This window comes from Candoia aspera, chromosome 3 (assembly GCF_035149785.1).
Source record: "Candoia aspera isolate rCanAsp1 chromosome 3, rCanAsp1.hap2, whole genome shotgun sequence".
NCBI lineage: Eukaryota > Metazoa > Chordata > Lepidosauria > Squamata > Boidae > Candoia > Candoia aspera.
The window spans coordinates 87774467-87796127 of record NC_086155.1 but is presented as its reverse complement, the minus strand read 5'-3'; the positions used below and the strand labels follow the sequence as shown (position 1 = coordinate 87796127).

General features: G+C 39.4%; 1 protein-coding gene across 1 annotated transcript in view; it reads right to left on the bottom strand.

Annotated features, from left to right (window-relative positions):
• Positions 1 to 21661, bottom strand: part of BCAR3 (BCAR3 adaptor protein, NSP family member) — a 77987-nt gene that overhangs the window by 50240 nt on the left and 6086 nt on the right. Inside the window, exon 2 of the mRNA XM_063298307.1 lies at positions 5615 to 5654. Coding sequence (XP_063154377.1) covers positions 5615 to 5654 — 40 coding nt within the window. The remainder of the gene's footprint in view (positions 1 to 5614; positions 5655 to 21661) is intronic.

Below are 21661 nucleotides of genomic sequence, written 5' to 3'. Positions count from 1 at the left end.
TATAACCCTGAGCATTACTCTTTCACTTTCAGCCAGTAGGACGTCACATTCTCGAAGAAGTAGTACCAGAAATCTAACAGAGTCAACACTGGCAAGCTGCAACAAGTACAGTATTATATTACCTGCCTGAGGCGAGGATTAACTGATAGTTAAGTCATCAGAATGACTGGGCCCAAGGTACATTTTCTGAAGAGATTCTGCAATGGATGACTAAGGTCTTCCTGTAACTTAACTCCCTCTCTCCAAGTCCCGTACTCTGAGCTGACAAAATACAGGTTGTGGTCTTCTTTGTGTAATACCCCTTCATATTTCCCTCAGTCACTTTTTCTCTTATATAATTTTTATTAAAACTTTTTAAAAGGAAGATAAAAACTAATACAAACTAATATAAAGTAAGGAAGAAAAAAGAAAAGGAAAGAAATCAAAGAGAAAGCTGAAAGTGCAAGAAAAGAAAAAAGTAAAAGAAGGAAAGAAAGAAAAAAGATACAAAGAAGTGGCTTCTGATATTCTTCACAGCAGTTATAAGTACAATTATATTTTAACCTCTCTCTCTAAACTTACATCATGATTCTCTTCTTTCTATAATCTATCCTGTCTCTTAGTCACTTTTTCTCAAAAGTCGTTCTTTCCTTACAGGGCAAATTTTCAGTTTTCACCTCCATTCCTTTTGGTTTGGTTCATTTGCTCCATTTCCTGCCCTTGGTCTGCCAAGTGGAGAATACCAAGATAAATTTTACACGGTTTGAGAATGTTACGTGGGTTGAACCAATACATATAAAGCTTTCTTCCTACATGAACACATAACCTGGATAAACATCAATGGACGAATACATGTCTGCTGATGCCAGGGAAACATATTGCTAAGAATTCTTAAGGCATAATTGAAGTGTTTTAATCTTATAGTCAGTGATAATATCCTAAGAACATAAGAAGAGCTGTGAAGGACTGAACCAGCAACTAATCTCTAGTGGTGCCAAACACATGTCTATGGGATATCTACAAGCAGAACATGAGCACAAATTTATTTCCTATACATTTGCCCCAATTCTCTTTAAAATCTTTTTACGTTATAGGCCATCATCACATCTTACTATAGTGAACTTCAGATCAGTTCAATCATTGAAAGATTTCAGGGAGCCTGTATAAGCTGAATGAAGTAGCTAAGATTTCCAACAAGGCACTCAACATGGATGACTATAATCTGACAAGAGTTCATTCACTTTATTCCACTTTCTGGAAGATTACATCGCCACAATCCACCCATTATTCATGCCAAAGAAAAAACTGAGAATGTTGCTTCTGACCATAATATCCTAGAAAACCACTGACAGTTTGGTAACTGTTTCTCTGAGATGATCTTCTTAATTCATCAAAGCACTACTCAAAATATTGCTCTTCCATCAGTACTGAATGAAAAGATGCTCACTTAAAAGACGAAGGTAATGTAGGTTTCCATGTTCCTTCTTTAAGATCCAGAAGAGGAACTAGTCCTCTTCTGTTTAAAATCTAGTTTCAATACTGTTAGGTTGTCAAGGAGGGAGACAACTAGAAAACATCTAGAAAACTATGAAACCATCTTCTTTCATTCTCAAAGCTGGTAATATTTGGTCTCCTCACTTCACTCAAGGAAGTGAGGCTACTTACATACATTCTTAGGCAAAACACAAAAATTCTCTAGGAACACACACACTCTCTCTGTGTCTCATTTGTCATTTAAAAAATGAAATAAAAAAATTAATTCACTGCGGATGATGGCGATGATGATGATTTACATCTAAGGACAAAATTCCTTTCATAGATTCTCTTGAGCAGCCAGCTCAGAGCAGCTTGCCCTGTTTTCACTTGGGAAATAAAAGCCAATTTCTAAAAGAGCTCTTTAACTGTGACCAGCCTTGCTGATGGAACAAAAGAGGAGCTTTAGTCCTATGGCTTCTTCTCAGAACATTTGCCTGTTCATGGGACCAGCACTGTATAATGAGCAGCTCTCTTTTTTAAAACCACAGAATGACCTAATGCATCAATACTTTAAATGTTATAAAAAGCATTTGCATACAGCTATCACAAAAGCTATGGCCTACAGAGGCTCCAGCCCCTATTGATGTTACAAATGAGGAGGCTAAAAATATCCACAGTTCTCATGTGTTTCTGAGCAACCTTGGTAGGAAATAAAATTAATTCTTTTTGCTTTTGCTTTTCAGGGAAACACCCACCTCTAGACAAATCTCTTAATTGACATCCGAAGTGCAACTAATCATTTTCTTCACAGACATACAAAAGTGTTTGTCCAACAAAGGGAAGGGAAAGCAGAAATGATGAAGGGTAAAATGAGACAACTAAGCTTAGAACAAATGCACTGTGCCAAACCAGATTATGAACAGGATTTAAAATGGCTGGCACGGCTCATCTCTAAAACATAGGCACAACATAAACTGCAACTATTTTCTTAAAACTGGCCAAACAGACTTTTATTTAAATATGATTGACAGGGCAATGCTGAATCCCATAGGGTACATGCAGAGAGATGACCATTGCTCATTTGGCAAACTGGTGATTTGACGCTGGGATGCAAAGAATATGTTTGCCATTCTTCTGCAGTTGATAAAAACACTTGGAACTAATGGCAATGTACTTTGCCCTAATTGGCAAGACAATATCAACTTGCAAAAACGATAATTTGCATGCCAGGGTAAGGTGGGAAAATGGTTCCATTCACTCTTTGACCCAGGCAGAGCCAATAATTGGGAAAAGCCATACAAAAACACAGAACAAAAAGAATCTCAAGCCTCTGTTCATTGCAAGAGCAAAATTCAGGATATTAAACAGCAGGCATACTTCACAGGCCCATGGAGTTTGACAAAGAAGTAGTTCTGGATCCTTCTTCTGGCAAAGGCTTATGTGGAATTGGCTAGATTCTACACAATTAGGTCTAAAAGTTACCAGATAAAGGAAAATGAACTCAAAAGAAGAGTTGCAGTTTGGGGTACCAAATCATGTTCTTCATCGCATCTAGCTCCAAATGTAGATGCTTTGGAGCCTGTTGCTCAGATGCAAAATATAACTCTCACAAATGAATTAGCTAAAAGTGCATGGCTCTCATAGGTCTAGAAGAAATTACGGGACTCCCTATGATCACGTTCCTTCCTTAATCTTGTAATGTAACATGTTAAAAGTAGAGAAGCTCAGAAATTCCAGATGCTGTTAGACTCCAACTGGCAGCATGAACAATAGTTAGGAATGAAAGCTATAGTCCAACAACATTGGGAAGACCAGAAGTGCTCTACCCCCTGGGTTACCCTGACTGTTGTTTCAAGAGTGTCAAGAAGATGCCAAGAAACGTACAAATTTGTGAATTCTCTTACTTGGTTCCTTACTTGTTGCAAGACATTTAAGAATGGAAAAAAAATCAGGCAGATGAAACCTCTTGGAAAAACTGAATGATATTCATACCAGCCTTTCTCAGTCTGGATCCTCCAGATGTGTTATACCTGCAATTTCTAAAATTCCTGGTTCACATGACCAAAGAACGTTTGGAGGCTCAGATCCGATACGTCCTGAGTATTTCAGATGGGGATTGCATAAACTGTATAAATTAGTCTTCCCCAAACTAGAAAATCTGCAAAATAAAGCTATATTGCCAATGTTTTGCAATTATAATGAAGTCTGTGACTGGCTAATATAAGACTTAAATAGCTGTTGCTCAAGTAGGACCATTGTTTAATTCTGTCAAATTAGAAAAATGTAGAAACAAAATAGAAACCTGCAAATATGATACTACTGCAGCATCTACACTATAGCAGACCTTGCATGTGGGTAGTTTTCCACTGGCCTGTCCCAAGATAGTCCATTTTTTTTAAAGAGAAACATTCCAAGATTGGCCAAAAGCAGGAGAAATGACTATACCCAAAAGTTGCACTTAGGAAGGCTTCAAAAGTTACATTTCCTAATTTGGATTTAGCCTGCCATCTTGAAATCTGAAAACCTCTGAAGTACAATCAAATGAATTGTTTATTCAGACGTCTGTGAAATCAAGTGATTGCACATACACAGCTATAAACCCTGGCATATCCCCACCAGCCCTAACATTTGACTGGGACCTAATTCTTTCCTGCTAGGCTTCTACCTGTTGGAAACACTGCAAGCATTTTTCAACCCCAGGCAAACTGGACACAAGCAATGCCTTCTCAGCATATACAGAATCACATCCCCCATTAGCCTGGAATGGTAATCTGGCTATAGCACATCCCTGGGCTACCTCATACTGCCATGTTGATTTATTCCTGATTACTTGGGAGTTCCAAGGTGTGACCTATTTATGATTACTTGGAAATTCTACTGATTTCAAAGGTTACTCCCAGGAAACCTTGCACAGAATTGCAATTTAAGGATTATTTTTATGGCTTCCTGCTTATCGAAGTCATTTCCTTCTATAATAGACATGTGTCAAAGATTATCTGAAATGAAAAACTGAAATCACTAATGGACAACCTTCAGGGCAATTAATTCTCTTGAGTTCAAGGAAAACAAGCAGGATTTATCACATAGTATACTTACGAGGGAAAAAGAAAATCCAAAGTAGTTGAGTTAGAAGCAGAGTTGCTCAATAAACTACATCGCCCTCGGGAGTTTCCAGGGCTGTTGCTTGACAGATTTTGGATATAATTTGTATCAGATTTATTTATACATACATACATACATACATACATACATCAAATTTAGTCACCGCCCATCTCATTCAGGGAGTGACCCTGGGCTCCTAATATATGACTTAAGAACTTTTATTTAATAAAACAATTGACTTAATTGATAGGGACAATTTTTCCAATTATGAAACCAAAATGGTTACATTCACATGGAAAAAATGAACCAGCCTAGTTGATTTTGCTTGTTTTAGTGTATTGTTTGAATCCAGACTTCCTGCTTGCTTCTGCCAAATAGGTCAGTTTTGTACAACAGGAACAATTCTGGATTACTATTCCAGTTTCTAAAGAAAGCAACAAGCCAGAAATCTCAAGTTTGGGCAGGCTAAACAAAGCATTTTGGGTTTCTTTAGTTGTTTGCACCAGAAATAAGAGCCAAGAAGGACTGAGTAATCTTACTCCCATTAGCATAGTGCTTGTTCACAATAAACCAGGATTTACATATTTTCCTGATTCAGGATTCACCAATTATCCCAGTTTTCTTGGCTTTCTTTCCAACATAAGTCACCATTTGAGAATTTGGAATGAACGTCTCCTGGGGGTAGGCATTCTGTTCCTATTAATGTAGTCTGTAGCAAAGCAAGAGAGTGAAGATCAAATTACAAATTTCCTTTCATCCACTTTGATACAACAGAATGACTGCTGGAATATAACCAGGAGAAAATGAAAAAGCCCTTAGCGACAGTGATGATTAATTACCAAGGTTGCAATCTGACCTTGCTTTCTCCAAGCTTGACTCAAGTAATCTAATTAGCTATCCTCCCCCCTTTTTTTAAAGTCAAGCTACCATAACACTGTGACTTAACGAACCAAAGAAGAAATACATTATTGCAATTACTACCCTTTATTAATAAGATAGTGGTTTTAGCTTTCTTTTTAAAATCTGAACATGGAAGTAATTAAGTTATATTTCATACCTTCACATATTCCAAAGCTGGATCCATAACATTCTGGTCTCTGTAAAGAAGTAGCAAAATGTTAGTGAGTACAATAATTTTGTGCGATTTAAAACAAAATCAGTTTTATCTTGTTACTTCTCTTTTACTGTCCCTTTTGCAGGAGAGTGATTTAAATCAGGGAAAACAGGGTGGAAAGACTATTTTCTCCTGGCTTTTTTCTAGCATCAGAAACTCAGTGCAACAGCTGTCTTGCCCTTCAGTCTCGAACAGCTACTGATCTAATTTGACTTCCAGTATGCATCTAGAGCAAGTTGCAGACTGAATTCACAGATCATCTTTAAGCCATAATGTGGTTTCCTGTGCAGCCCTCACCATAATGGCTTGTAAACCATGGTTCATGCTTTAGCATTATTATTGCCTATTGAATAAATATTATTAAATAAATCACTTTTATTACAAGATCCAATCCCAGTGTTGTGTCATGACAATATTTAGAGATATAATTAATCAGAATCTGATTATTATTTAGCACTGGAACTTTTCCAGCCATTCAGCACACGTGTGATGAGCTATCAACCCAGCAAAAATTAGTATTATAAAAAGCTAAACTCACCAATGGACTACCCATCCATAGCAGAGGCACAAATCCACTTCAAAAAATGCTGGTAGTTTATAATGATAATAAAGTAATTATAACAATGGATGTACAGGAAATAATACGATTGGCAACAATTTAGATTACAATCATTTATACACACCTGAGAATTCAGTGGAATGTATTTCCACTGAAATGTAAAGAGAGTTCTATTAATCTTGAAAATACCCATTTTGACTGAAAATTTACTGCTTCCCCTGAAATGCCTACTTTTCCATATACTCAATCTGGATTTTCAAAATGTCAGCAAAAACTGAAAATTAGGTTTCAAAGTAAGTGAAATCCTTCCAATAGATTTTTGAATCTAATCTGTAAAATCTTGGGTCAGCCTTTCTATATGACATTATAATGATAATAATGCATAGATTTTAATTCCTGTAGTCTGTGAAGCTTTAAGGTAATGGAAAGCTTTATCAGATGTGGATTGCATTATTTATTTGCAGAGGTGAAAATTAATAATATACCTTAGACCAGCACAAGTTTTGCCATAGATCTATAGAGGTAGTCCTCATTTAACAACTCTAATTGGGACTAGCAACTCCATCGCTAAGCAAAGCAGCTGTTAAACGAAACATCACGTGAGCACACTGACTTACGACAGCAGTTCCAGCAGTCCCGGTTGTGGTTGTTAAGCGAATTACCCACAATTATTAAGCAAGACATCATGTGACCGTGACTTGCAACCTCCTGCCAGCTTCCCCACTGACTTTGCTTGTTGGAAGCCAGCCAGGAAGGTCACAAATGGCAATCACATGACCGCAGGATGCTGCGACCATCGTAAGTGCAAGGACCAGTCATAAGTCACTTTTTTCAGCGCCATCATAACTTCAGTCACTAAACAAATGGTAGTTAAGCGAGGACTACCTGTACTTGATGAACAATAAAGTCCTTCTTAACCCTTGGTTAGATGATACAGATGACCAACCAAGCCCAGAAGTCAGGTCATGGATGCCCAGTCTTCTCTGAGATAAATTTTACTGCATGCATTATCCTGCAAAGCAGCTGTCCCTGTTGTCTGTGTACAAAACTGGCACTTTGATTAAGATGCCAGAACAAAATACTAAAAATGAGCAATACGTTACAAATGCTTCCCCTTACAGCACTGTTTTACCTGTAAGCCTGCACATGCCTCTCTGTTGTTGAGCTTGTAAGGCTGCCTGACAGAACAGCCCCCTCCCGCTTCACTGGGCAGCCCCCAGAGTAGTGAAGACTGCCCCCCTCCCTATGCTGTACCTCCCAAACTGGCACCTGATCCCCAGGTTTCCAGGGCAAGAAAAGGGGGCGATCCACTTGCCAGCACCTCTCAGCCAGCCTGAAAACCCTTCTGTGCCTGTCAACTGTTCTCAGGCTATTTTTTAAAATATAAGTCTAACACTTTTCTGAAAGAGCGCTAAATCTTTTTCAGGCTGGCTGTTTACCATTTTTTAGAAAGAGTGATGAACACAGGTTGAAAATAGCTAACAGCTAACAACTAAAAATGGGGCAACTCTCCCCCACTGCCTCACAACCACTGGCACCCATTCTTATTTTCAGGCTATTTTAATATACGGGTTTAGTGCTCTTCTAAAACAACAGCTAACAAGTGCGGGCAGGAGGGGCGATCTGTTAAGCTGGCTCTCTCCCACTTCGCTACGCAGTCCATCCCCTGCCACCACCACTGATCAGCTGCAGTTCAGCTTGATCTGGGTTTCTGAAGCAAAGGGTGTCTCGGAGACCTGGCTGTACAGAGAGAGAGCCCAGTTGTGGTATGTGTGTGGGGGATTCTCACTGTCCAAAGCAGGATGGCCCTGGGAGACAGGACCCAGGGACTGTTGAGGAGGAAGACATACCCACTTCAGTCAAAAGTGACCAACGGGTACCAATTGATTCCTCCCTCAAGGAGCCACCTGACAGCAATACTGAGCAAATCATGGGTCAAACTGCATCTACAGCAAAACGCACCCAGCTTGTTGCCAGCTTCAAAGGAAAAACACTGCTGAAACACAGAACATCTAAGGATGACTGGCTCAGGTTGGGGTCGGGCATGAGATGAAGGCAACATCTTGAGGACATGGCAGAAAAAAGAAGGAACTGGGGCATTTTTATGCCATGGCTAGGTGCAGTGCAAATGGAGAAAGACCGACAGAGCAGGCTAACGGACCTGTTTGTTTGTTGTTCATTATAAATACATAAACCCTGGGGCAAATAGAATGGAGTACAGTAGATAAAAATGCAAAGCTGAGATGAGCAGAAGATCAATCAGAATAAAGTGAAAGAATATTGGGTGATTTGGAACAGACTCAAGCACCTTAGGTTCCAAAATAGCTTATAGTAACATCTCAAGCACAGCACTCTTTCTTTCTAAATTAATTGGTGGAAAGAAAGAAGCATTGAGGTTGAACAGGAATGGAATGCTGTGTGGCAGAATGGAATCTCAGTCCTGGCTGTGAACACTAATTTCTGGGTTGAGCAACAGTTTAAAGGGCTGTGTTTGGACAACAAAGTAAATTGTCAGTGAGGAAGGGATGGCTGCGTATTGTTCAGTTCTATGAGCAGTAAAACTGCTTTTTATGAGCAATAAAACTCTGCTCCTACTTTTAATAACTAGTGTTTTCAATGTGTTCTGGTCTAATAGACTTTTTTTTTTTTGCTATTTGTTGATAGGTTCCTGCTTGGCTCCTCCTGTTAGTGGGAGGGGCTAAACAAACTCAAAGAAAGCAATCTGTGGTTTGCTTGATTTATGTGTGAACCAGGAACTCTGCTTTATTTTTTCTCCTAGTATGTTAGTCTCATTAACCCTGCCCCCCCACTTTTTGGAGTATAACTGACCTGTTAGGAGAAAACCAAGCAAATGCCTGGTTCATATCACAGACCCTCCACTCTACACATGTTCAGCCAGGTCTGAGTTAGGGTTACACTCATATTTGCTTGTATGCTTGAACACTCTCCACGTAAACTCCAGTTAAGAGCTGTACTGTTAAGAGTTCTGACAAACCAATGTAGGTAGACCTCTGAGCTATATTCAAACAATAACAACAATAGCCAGAAAACTCCCACAAACTTCTGTTCTAAAGGACTGTAATCTTCCTACAGGGCATTACTGAATACTATAAACATTTTATTCATTAATTAAATATTTAAAAGGACAAAATACCATATTTATAATATTTGTAGTATACATCTCAAATGTTAGGATGCATTATTGGCTTTTGAAGGAAAAAAACAGCTTGCTTCACTAAGTAGACATACAGTACAGTATCTTCCTCCATCATTCTTCCCAAATCTGAGTGAAAGAATATTTCTATCCATCCCTACCCACATCTGAAAATGATTAGAAGACACTTTTAAATGCACCTTTATTAATTGAGATAAATGAATAAGAGAAGAGTTGAATCATTAAACAGTGAAAGCTGCTTTCATTTTCTAAGCGCTAATCTAAATAATGCTGAATTCTATAATAATACGCCTTTTGAAAGATATAGCATATGAATGTGAATGAACTGAATTTTAATGGAAAAATACAGAATTACTAGTTTTAGACAAAAATAACAAATTAGAGATGCTATTAAAAAGTACTGGTGTGGAGGTGAAACTATGCTACATTATATAGGGGTTCAAATTACTGTTTACTACGGTATTGATTAGAAGTTGATTTTCTATTAAATAACTCTTAATAAAGCATCACTAGATAATTTCAAGAGCCAGTTTGGTGTAGTAGTTAAGGCATCAGGCTAGGAACCGGGAGACCGTGAGTTCTAGTCCCGCTTTAGGCACAAAGCCAGCTGGGTGACCTTGGGCCAGACACTTTCTCTCAGCCCTAGGAAGCAGACAATGGAAAACCACTTCTGAAAAAATCTTGCCAAGAAAACTGCAGGGAGCTTGTCCAGGCAATCTCAGAGAATCAGACACAACTGAATGGATAAAAAAAAGATAATTTCAGGATAGTTGAGGGCGGGGAGTTCTAAACTTGAACAATACCTTGTAAATAAAGTACCAACTTTATTATAAATTAATTAGACAAAATTTCACATATGCTATAATAAGAATGAAAAAAAATCAGATACAAACTTTTTTCTTTTCACCAAAATCCTCTAACTACAGTAGGGCCCCCCTCCAGATACTTTGAACCACAACTCTCACAATTCCTTACCGCTAGTTATGCTGACTGCGGTTGAAGTCTAAAAAGATCAGAAGAGCACCAGGTTCCTTCTCCTACCCCTGACTAACATACATACAAGATAAACCATAATAACTGTGTTAGTCTTTAATCATTACACAAATCTTTGTTTTCCTATGTGTACCTCCCTGCCCTCTCCATTGGGAGTAACATTAGATATCTGATGAAAGGGGATAGTCCTTATGAGCTTGTGCTGAATGCATTTGTTAGTCTTTAATATATATTGTTTCTGTTAACTGATTAATCTGACTGTTCCACTGGAAAAAGCTTTTGGTGGTGCTGAGTGACAACCACCATCACCCCCACCCCACCCCCGGCAGCTTCAAACAGGATATTTATTAAGTTAATCTTGTGCTAGCAATTCAATATCCAACTTCAGGAGATATGACTTTGGAACTAATCAGACCAGGAACCTCCTAACCTCTGTCTATTGTTGGAAATCAGATTCTTCTGAACTCTGTGAACTCCCTGACTCTACAAACTTGAGGTCTAATTCATATGTTCACCAGATATGGCAAAATCACCACTATCTTCAGCAATTAATGCAGATAACACTTGGGTTACATACCAGCACTGCTGGGCAGAAAGAAAGAGAACAAAAGATGCAACCCTTAATTAAGCAGGATAGAAAACAATGGCTTAAACTGGATTTGAAGCAGGACAGTCACTATATCTGCACTCATCAAACCAGAGTTAAGGGAGGTCAGCACAAGGAGACAGGCTGTATCTGTCTATAAAAGTCTTCTAACAGTAGGGGTTCAACTTGGTAAACTAAACAGTTGCACTGTCTATTTGGAATCTTAACCAGCATTGTTCATATAATAATCATTACCCATTTTAACTGCAACTCCAAGATCCAAGAAGAGGACAAGCTTTATTAAAAAAAAAAATAGAACAGATCTCAAGTCACTGGCTGGGTCTTCCCCAATCCAGTTGCAGGCAGTGGACAATGAACCTGGAAAATGTGTTCCAAACACTCTGGAGGGCAACACAAAACTCACAACCTATGCACTTGCATTGGACATCAGAAGGCAAGTACCTAAAGGTGGGGCTTGTGTCATAAATACCACCATTATTTTTGATGTAATTTCCATTTGCTGGGGACACCCACATCAACACCAACCAGAAAAATATAATGACTATTTAAGGTACTCCAATTTCCTTTTTTCATTGACACGTGTATTTTTATGAACCTGGGAACAGGTGATCTGAAAAACCTCACAAAGTTTATAATGCAAGTTCCCCACCCTAAGAGAGGTCATAAAGCCTATTTGTGGCTCAGCTGCATTCTTGGAAGTAAAGAAGTTGGCTGTTTACTTTGTAGCCTGCAGCCTTTCTGTTGAAAATCACAAGAACTTGTTTTAAAATTCAAAAAGAGAGGGCAAGGAGTTTGGGTGGTATCAAAAAAGGAGCCGTACCACACTAGGAATCCTGGTTGTAATTAAAATACTGTCTAGTTATTGCCTTGAACACTTTTTTTGTTTCTTTTGGTAACGACAGATTCTAAAGAATTACATAAATATTAAAGCTTTTGCAATTTCACACTGTGTTTTCCATGCCTGCCCCCCATCCACCCCTTATCCCCTTCTTCCTTTACAAGATTTCTGGTTCCAGGTCCTCTTCTGTAGATGAAAATACTATGCCTCTCAAGATTATCAGCTACAGTTCTCCCACCTATTGTTCTGTGCATACGCACATACATATGCATGCACACACACAAAACCAATAAAGAGAACTGCTAATGTTGCTCTCTTTTCATCAGTTCTAATTAACGTTTATGGGGCCATGAGCAATAAACCAGCAGGATTATAACTCCGCTCAAACACAGCTGCACAGGAGTCCTCTTACATCAATTGTAGCTGAAAGCTTGTCTCACCACCTTAATCAGCTGCTTTTCATCTGGAGTTATAAAGTTCCTGGTTTCAAGATGTTTGCTTTTCTGCAGAAGCCAAAGTCACTCTTCTTTTTCTCGTTTCTAGCCCTGTTTGCTTACAGGATCTTTCCTGTAACTGCCAGGGGATGCTTTCTACTGATACATGATGGAAATCAACTAACCGAGGGGTGTCATAAGCGCTGAGTCTGCAGGTCTGTTTGGCTGCCCAGTGATCAGATAAGCCCAAATTCCATGTCAACAAAGGACCATTTGATGTAGCTCATTAGCATTGGAAAGAAAAAGTGGTCTCATCCTTCAGAAGATAACAGAACTAGTGTAACAAAAAGCAACTTCCCATCTAAAAGAAGCATTAACTTCTGAACATACTCTGATTCCTACAATAGGCACTAAAACAGAAGCATACACACACTGGGGGTAAAATAAGCCAATTGTCAATGTGATTATCTTTAGTTTACTAATATTCTGAAGTACCAATTTATAAATGACATTTTATTGTTTAATCACCTAGCTTCATCTGTAGAAATTTATGAAGGGTTTTTATTTTTAATCCACTCAAGATTTTCCCATCATGCATTCTTTTTCTCTACACTAGAAAAATTCCATTATAGAGGGAGGATGGAACAGCAGCACAGTGACTTTTAACTAAATTTATCTGGGCTACTAAAGTTAGGCTATAAAAATGTAGAAGAATACCAGATGGCAGATCATTGGATAAGACTTGGAAGTACTCTGAGATTCACACATTCAGTGTTGGTAGAAGAAGCAACAATGTAGTTACTCTTGGCTTAATGTATATTTTAAGAGTTGTTGTGTTGGACCCAATGAGCAAGATATATAATAGGTAACATGAAGATTTCAAATAGTGGCATGCTATGGCCAGATTACAGAGTAAGATCCAAGCTCCTTCCGTCTTTGTCTTAATATCCTTGGCTATTGGGTGGTTTAAGCATTCAAATCGATCAAATCATTCACTTCTACCCTCTACTAGGGAGAAGAATTATGGCAAGCAGTGGGTTGGGGACCATGGTAAGGGACAGGCTACATCTTGTGCAGCACCCCCTCAGTCTTGGCAAGCATCACCAATCTCAGAAATCGAGCTACTTCTTCATAACTACAGACTAAAGCAGCCTCCATTAACCTGTGGACTGCAATCCTAGAATACTGAGCAATGGCTAGGAATAGCAACAACTTTTTCAAGCTTTTATAATATTTTGGCTGTTATATTTCACCAAATAAAACATTAAATCTGAAAAAATCAACAGGGCCACTAGATAGCAGGAAAGAGATTCAGACAACTCTTTAATTTTTTGATGCCATCTAAAGATTGTCTAGAAATTTGCAGTCCAAATGTGCTGCCCCTTATAGCATATACAAATATAATGAAAGCAAGTTACACAATACTCAAATTTAGGTTTGCATGCATTCCCTTTAGTTAAATTAATATAATGTTTCATGTACTAACTTATAATTTAAAGAGGGATCAGAGTGTATGTGTCAGAATTTAAGACTTCTGTACAAAGCAAGTCGTCAAAACAGACCTTGCCTCAAGGATTATGTTGAGAGCTCAGCTAAGTTATTAGCTGCTTATGCTGTTGTTGTTTTTTAACAAAAATACACATTTATGGAAGAGCACTGTGAAACCTGAACATTCAGTCTACTATTTGAAATATTAACTGGTACAGTAAACCAATACCTTAGCACTTGCAGAATGGATACTGCAGTTGGCCATTTTGGTGTGGAATTCTGGGAATTATAGTTCAGTTGGGGAAGGCTAGAAATAGGATAAAGAAGAGAATTGACTGAGGAACCTACTGCACACTTCTTTGGAAGCATCACTCAGGTCACGGGAATTTATTGTTATGTATGTGTACATAAGTAATCCTACATTTAGTTCAACTTAGCTAACTATTTCAGGGAAGGAAATGATTACATCAATACAGCAATATATTCAGGGCACAACTTAGTCAAGGTTGATTTCAGAAGATTTCAAAATGTTCAGCTCTGCCTGAATCGTGAACAAAGAGTTACAAGGTTTTGCATAACTAAGTATCTTAACATAATAGTAATAAGACAAATCCATTCTTTAAATCTTGACTTACCTATTAAACATATTGTGGCTTTCACTTTGTTATAATAATCCCAACACTACTATAGCATTGCATTTCATATTTGATATTTAATAGTCTTCAAAATGCAGCTAATTTTTTTTAAGGGTAAAAACAATTTCCCATAGATGTCAATGTGATCCCCCCTTCTCTCAACTGCTCAGAACTTCACAGTTGGACTCCAATGAATTAGCAAGTCCTCCTTTGAATGAGATTTAAGTACACATATCTCATATCCTTAGAATGCATTGTTTGGCATGTAAGTACTTGCAGGTTAATTCATTTAAATCTAACAATCCCATTTGAAAAGTTCATATATTTATACCCAAGTTCAGAGCCATTGTTGTGCATCAGCCATTAGTGCTGGTGCCTTGAGATTTACATTACATGCATACAGGTAAAGCAGGTGTGAAAGGCTTCCAGTTTAAGATCACTAAATCCATACACACACACACACACACACACACAAACACATATAAATATAAAATCCCACAGAAATCAGACAATAACGTAAACAATATTTCACTAGGTAGAACATAAAGTCATACTTTAAAGGCTGAAATTTAAACTTAGGTGGTTCTGACCAAAACAAATGACCAATTATATATATATATGTATATATATATGTATATGTATATGTATATGTATATGTATATGTATATTAATTAAATTTGTCTCTGCCCATCTCCTCCCATCGGGGAACTCTGGGCAGTTGAAAGTTTACAGTAAATACATCATGATGCAGGCCTGGACATACTGTCAGATCAGTTCTCCTTCAGGATTATCATCCATGTGAACACAAGGGCACGTGGGAAGTCAAAGGCACTTACGTCTGCAGTGTTTTAAAAATGGAGGTACCGAAGGTTTATCAGAGCAACTGGGTTGCTTCTTCAGTTGTTTTTTAAACAATTAAGACTGAGAACAAGACCCTGAACACTATGGGGATAGAAAGTGGCATGACGCCAAGCAGATTTTACACCAAAGACACTGAACCTCCAGCTCACCAGAAAAACATTTCCACCAGCCCCTGCCATTCTTCATTCGAAGCAAAAAGGCTGGGTCCATCAAAAGCAGGAGGAACACCAAGAACTGTTATTTTATTTTATTTTATTTTATTTTTATTTATTTATTATTCAAATTTAATTACCGCCCATCTCCCCCAAAAGAGGGACTCTGTTCTTCCAGATTAGGCATGTGGCAGCTTGTCTCCTGCCCAATTTGTCTGACCTGAATCTTATGTAGAGTCTTCCTCAAGTTGAACTCATCTCCTGGGAACTACCTGGATAACTCCATGTTGTTTTGTCTGCAAAAACATGACAGTGGATGCTGCTACCTTCCTCCAGGATGTTTTTCCAACTTCACACTTTAGCCTGTAGCTCTGCAATTTCCTAGTAAACTCCCAACCAAGTACTGCTCAAGTCTGTCCCTGCTTAGCTTCTCTGAAAAGCAGCTTTTGAGCATACTATAACAAGGAGGCAGTGTAATGGTATGTGGGAATAACCTTGAGGAATGAGGGGCAGAGATGCTGCCTAGGGGAGGATCAAATAAAAGAGGGAGGAGCCCTCAGCAGCTTAACGTTCAGAGAAAGAAACTTGGGAGGGATCTGCCCTAATTGAAGATGCTATAAAAAGAGACGGAGGGAGATTTGTACTTTCAGATTTGCAAGATTGATGTCAGCCCTCCAAGGTAAACCAGACAGGAAACACAACCAGATGAGCTAATTCTACTTTACTGTAAGGCTACATTAACAGAATCATATATTTTAATTATTTGACTCATACAGCAGATGGAAGGCTGATGTGAAGAACAAAAATGGGATATTTCTAAGGCTACCAAATAACCTTCTGGACAAGGTGAGAGTTAAACTCTCAGCTGTTATGTTACACCACCTTTTTCATGTATCATATTTGGCTGTCTGACTCAGGGTTTTTTGGAATTACTTATAATCTTTTGTAATGACCTATTCAGTGCTGCTCTTATAATCAAGTCCTAGGCCCATTTAGGGGCCAGTCATAATCCCCATCTTTCAATAACATACCAGGTTAGGCTATTTGTCCATCTTGTCCACTACTGTCAACTCTGGCCATGTTGGCCCTCCCAGGTAAACCAGACAGGAAACACAACCAGATGAGCTAATTCTACTTTATTGTAAGGCTACATTAACAGAATCTTGCTAGTCTGAAAATACAAATCAGCCATCACTTTTAACAGCCTGATACCTTAGGGCGGATCCTTCCTAAGTTTCTTTCTTTTCCCATTTTGCAGCTGCGGGCTCCTCCCCCTTTCATCTTATTGTTTCCTAGGCAGCATCTCTTCTCCTCGTCCCTCAAGGTCAATCCCACATACCATTACAGGCAACCATAAAAACTTTAGCAAATGTCCTCTCCAACTTTACCGTCAACATCCCAGTGCTGGCTCCTCTCAAGGCCCTGATATATAACCAGCTCCTGCTTTTTCTGTATAAAGCCTGTGGGTCAGGAATTTAGGATGGGCAAATGGCAGGATGCTTGAAGGGCTTTGGATTAGTTTTTAATGACATCTGCACATTAAGACTACCTGGAGAAGCAATCCTGCGGTGTGCCTAGAAGCAGATACTTTAGAGCTATGCTAAACAGGTCTACTTGGAATTGATTCACAGGGAAAGAGATCAGCTCAAAATTGGATTTGTCATGCATTAAGGACTAATCATCAAACTATTGGTGAACGTTGACCTGAATTCAAGTTTTCACTGTTTTTGGAACTTTTGAGGCATTTTCCAAATTGTTAAGGGAGAGACATTAGAATTCAACCCAAAGTTAAACCCAAAAAGGTCAAAAGGGTATCTTCTCTATCCACCCCACAAGAATGTTGGTATGTGACTCTGTAAAGGCAACACTGCACCAGTACGTGCTGCGTGCATAAAAACTATCTTCGTCTTTCAGAGAAAATAATCCAATTTTTGTTCTCCGGTGACAGTGAGGGATTTCAAACATTAAAAGGCAAGGAAGAAAATGATTAATAATATCTGTATCTGAGCAGTGTTAGGACCATTGTTTAAAGCAATGAAAATTGCTCCTACTATTTCAGTTCTCCCTCGCTCTCACTTTTTCTAATGGATATGACAGAAGATGGAGCCCACCATGCAGTCATGATCTTATCTGCTTTGTTGATGTCCAAAGCCTGCAACCACAGCTGGTCTTGAATCAGATCTACCACTTCCTTCGGCAGAAAATGGAGCTTCACAACCCATTTAAGCTTAGTTTCTTTGGATGTCGTACTCCCCTTGGAAGGTTATCTTCTGAACTCACTGGCACAAGAAGGATTGATAAAGGAGCTCAACTGAGTTAGCATTACGGGGGAGCTTATATTGTGCAAGCTACTAAATGGAGAAGGGTGTGGGGAATGGAGGGGGGAAAGACAAAGGTCAGATCCTTCAAGGTGTGCTTGTGCAAGGCAAGGGAGAGAGCAGGGAAGAGATGACTAGTACCATTGCTCAAGAGAAGATTGGTGGGGGAACCCTCAGGGAACTATGCTACAAAAAGCTGTTTCAGTAGTCAAGGATCCCCCCCAAAAGTTTTGCTTCTGGGGATTTTGAGATGTATATGTTTACTTAAATTACCTATATTTTGCTCAGAATTAAATCTCATTAAGGTCAGAGCCAGTTTGGTCTATTGGTTAAGGCATCAGGCTAGAAACTGGGAGACCATGAGTTCTAGTCCCGCCTTAGGCACGAAACCAGCTGGATGACCTTGGGCCAGTCACTTTCTCTCAGCCCTAGGAAGAAGGCAATGGCAAACCACTTCTGAAAGCATGCCAAGAAAGCTGCAAGGATTTGTCCAGGCAGTCGCCAGGAGTCAGCATTGACTTGAAGGCAAAAAAAAAAAAAAAATCAGGTAAACCAATTGCAGAATTGCAGATCTGTGTATTTGATATGAGCTCTACCTCACTACAAGCCTTAGGGGACATAAGCTATCCCAAAGAAGATGAGTCTCAATTGTTTTTCTCTCCTGCGGCAGGTCACTATCTGTGGACTTGGAGGCAGGTGTATCATGGGGAGTCATCCTCCCCAAATGAAGAGCAAAGGGCAGGAGACAGGTAAGCAAATGTGCAACTTCCCAAGCAAGAGGCTGTGGGGAGGTGTGGGGTAGAAAGAGAGAGGAGGAGGAGAAAAAAAAAATCTTTCCTGGAGGTTTCTGAGCAGTTGGATTATTTGGCCGCTTTCAACAAGCTGCCCTAGTCATATCTGGCATTCTGTAAATCCCAATGTATATCCTGGAGCAAAGGCAGGATTTTCTTCCAAGTGGGAGACTTCTGAATGTGTTACATCTATCACATTTATATCCCAACCCTGCCTTTCCTCTAAGAGTTCAAAGCAGCACAAATAGGAGGAAAGGGAGAGGCCTCCCTCGATTTTATATCCACATTTCTCTGATGTAAATTGGGCTGGGGGAAAGTTACTGATCCAAAGTCATCCTATGAGCTCACAGTTGAATGAGGACTTGAATCGAGGTCTTCACAGTTCCAAAAACAATTATCTATATTTACAAAAAATATTTGCCAGGATGCTGCTAGGAAGTGGGTTGCATCTACTGTATGTGCCACCCATACCCATCTTATCTGTATTAACCATGAAAAGCAAATGCATGTTGTACTTGAAGTTCTTGGCTTCATCTGAGCTACATGTGCTCAGTTCACCCCCAAATCAGGAGGGGGTAGGAAGACAAAGGATCCAGTCCCCATTCCACTCTATTCCTGAACAGAATGACTAGCACTGCCATCCGGGCAGCAGAACCCTTGAAGGTCACTTGTAACCAATTTGTGCTCCGTCTTAATTCAACTCATATCTATACCAATTTGGATACTGTAATGGTAGAGAGCTGAGATGAGTGGAGTTTATGCACTGTTCCATCCTCACATGTTTCTAGTTGTATAACTTGATTATGTGAACAAGCTAAATTCACATAAGCTGAGGCTGATCACACAGCTACCTCTTAGCTGTAGTCAGAAGCAAAGGCTCATGTACATTGGAGCAGCTAATGTCCTAACAGCCAGGAACCATGCTGAGACAAGGAGGAGGTCTCTAGTGTTTTATTGCTGCTACATAACAGGAACTCCTAACAAACTGAAGAAGCATGGGAAAAACCCAGACATATAAACCCCAAAGGTTAAGGCGGGCCCGATCTGTGTCTCTTGGAATGGCTACCCAATTCCTCAGTGCTACGCATGCGCTTTACAGTCTGGATGGGAGCCCCCTGCTCGCCATCCTTACTCATGACAGCTAATACTTGTCTGCAAGAGGGTGTAGTCTCTGCAATTAGTTTTTCTTGTTAAAAAACAAACAGTAACAGTAACAATAATGGTGAATGTGAGCTTTTGGTCCATTTAGACTTTTGAGAACAGGGCATCTTCTGGGTTGCCTGACTGGGCAGGGACTTAGGAGGCACACTCTTGCCATAGTTCCCAGAACTGTTCCTTGGGATGTTTGGTTTTTCCCTACGGTCTTCGTCATTCAGGATGCCAGAGGGCTCTGTATTGTTCCCCATGCTACTCATCATGTACCTGAAACTGTTTCCTAAATCTGTATTTACTTGGTGCCTATACAGATTGCATTTCAATTTTAAAATTCGCTATATACTGTAATGTATATTCTTTGGTAGGTAGGTGCATTTTTTTAAAAAAAGTCAAAAATAAATGATATTCAGTTAAGTAAAACTTCTACATGCAATTTATTTATTTAATTTATTTTCTATCCTGCCTTTATTATTTTTATACAGAACTCAAGGTGGTGAACATACCTAAGACTCCTTACCCCTTCTCTTTTCCCCACAACCACCACCCTGTGAGGTGAGTTGGGCTGAAAGAGAGAGACTGACCCAAGGTCACCCAGCCACATGCCACCGTCACTTATCCTACACGTGCAGACATTTGGACCAACAACATTTCTTTATATAACTAGTCATAAAACTTTCCAGAGCATAATCTCAAGAGGCTAATAGCAGCACTAGATGCTACTTTTTGAAATACCTAACAACAAATAATGATCTGACTATCATGAGATAAGGAATGTTTAAATAATAAAAGGCACTAAAATCAGTACAGTGCCTTCATGCTGCCTAAAGCATTTTATACATTCCAGAGATCCACTTGCATTCTTATTCTTCATTTCTCTCTCCCTTTTCACATTCTTGTAATGCTAGTTAAGAACTTAGAGGGTTTGGGGAGGAACGTCTACTTTCCAATTTAAGGCCACAATGTTAAAGGCAGAAATCCACAAAGATTGAAACTCACCAGGATTTTTATTCTTGAATCATCTTGTGTGCTGCAGTTTACAGCACTGTAAGGGCTATGAACTCAAACAGGGGCAAACTTCTTCAATAATGCACGGGTAGAAATAGCACTCAAATTACAGCTCACAAACAGGGTAACTATTTGTTTTGCCAAGGAAGAGAAGATGTATCCTCATCATCTCCTCCATCATCATTAAAGAAGAGCATCATTTGCATAAAATGTGCATTTGCTAATTTATTCATATAGACAGGGCCGCCCTATCATCCAGTGCAATGAAGCAGCTCCTTAGGACAGCAGAGACGACCAGGTGAGCTGGAACAGTGTCATTGTTGTACCAACGGTGCACAGCTCTCTGGAGGAGTTTACTGCCCAAACTGGCTATCTGCATCCTCCTGAGTGGGCTGAAAGTAGAGAGATATGAGGGATCTGTGGTGTCCCCCTCAGAACTATGCTGAGGATAACTGGCAGCACCGTCCTCATGGGATGGGACATGTGCATAGCAAGAGCAAGAGAATGTCAAATTCATCCCCTTCTCGTCTCCAGTGAAACACTGTGACCGGTGGCTTCTGTGTTTCCTCAACTCATTGTCCAAGGGCTCTCAGGGTGCACCTTTAAGGCTCCTTCTTAAGGGTTCTATATCGGCAAAACAGAGTAGAACAACCTTTCTGAGCCTCAGTTACAAGACACAATTTGAGGTGATTCAACAGCTTCAACACATTGAATTGAATATTTCAATTGATTTGATATTCCAAATTAGATCAGATGCCTTTCAAGTTGCTTCTAAGTTTCAACGGACTTTTGCACATGCTTATGTGGATTTTCATTGAAGCCTGTCACTGATTTGATAATTTAAATGATTAAGGCAATGGGCTCGAAATCAGGACACCGTGAGTTCTAGTCCCACCTTAGGCATGAAAGCCGGCTGGGTGACCTTGGGCCAGTCCCACTCTCTCAGCCCAACCCACCTCACAGGGTTGTTGTTGTGGGG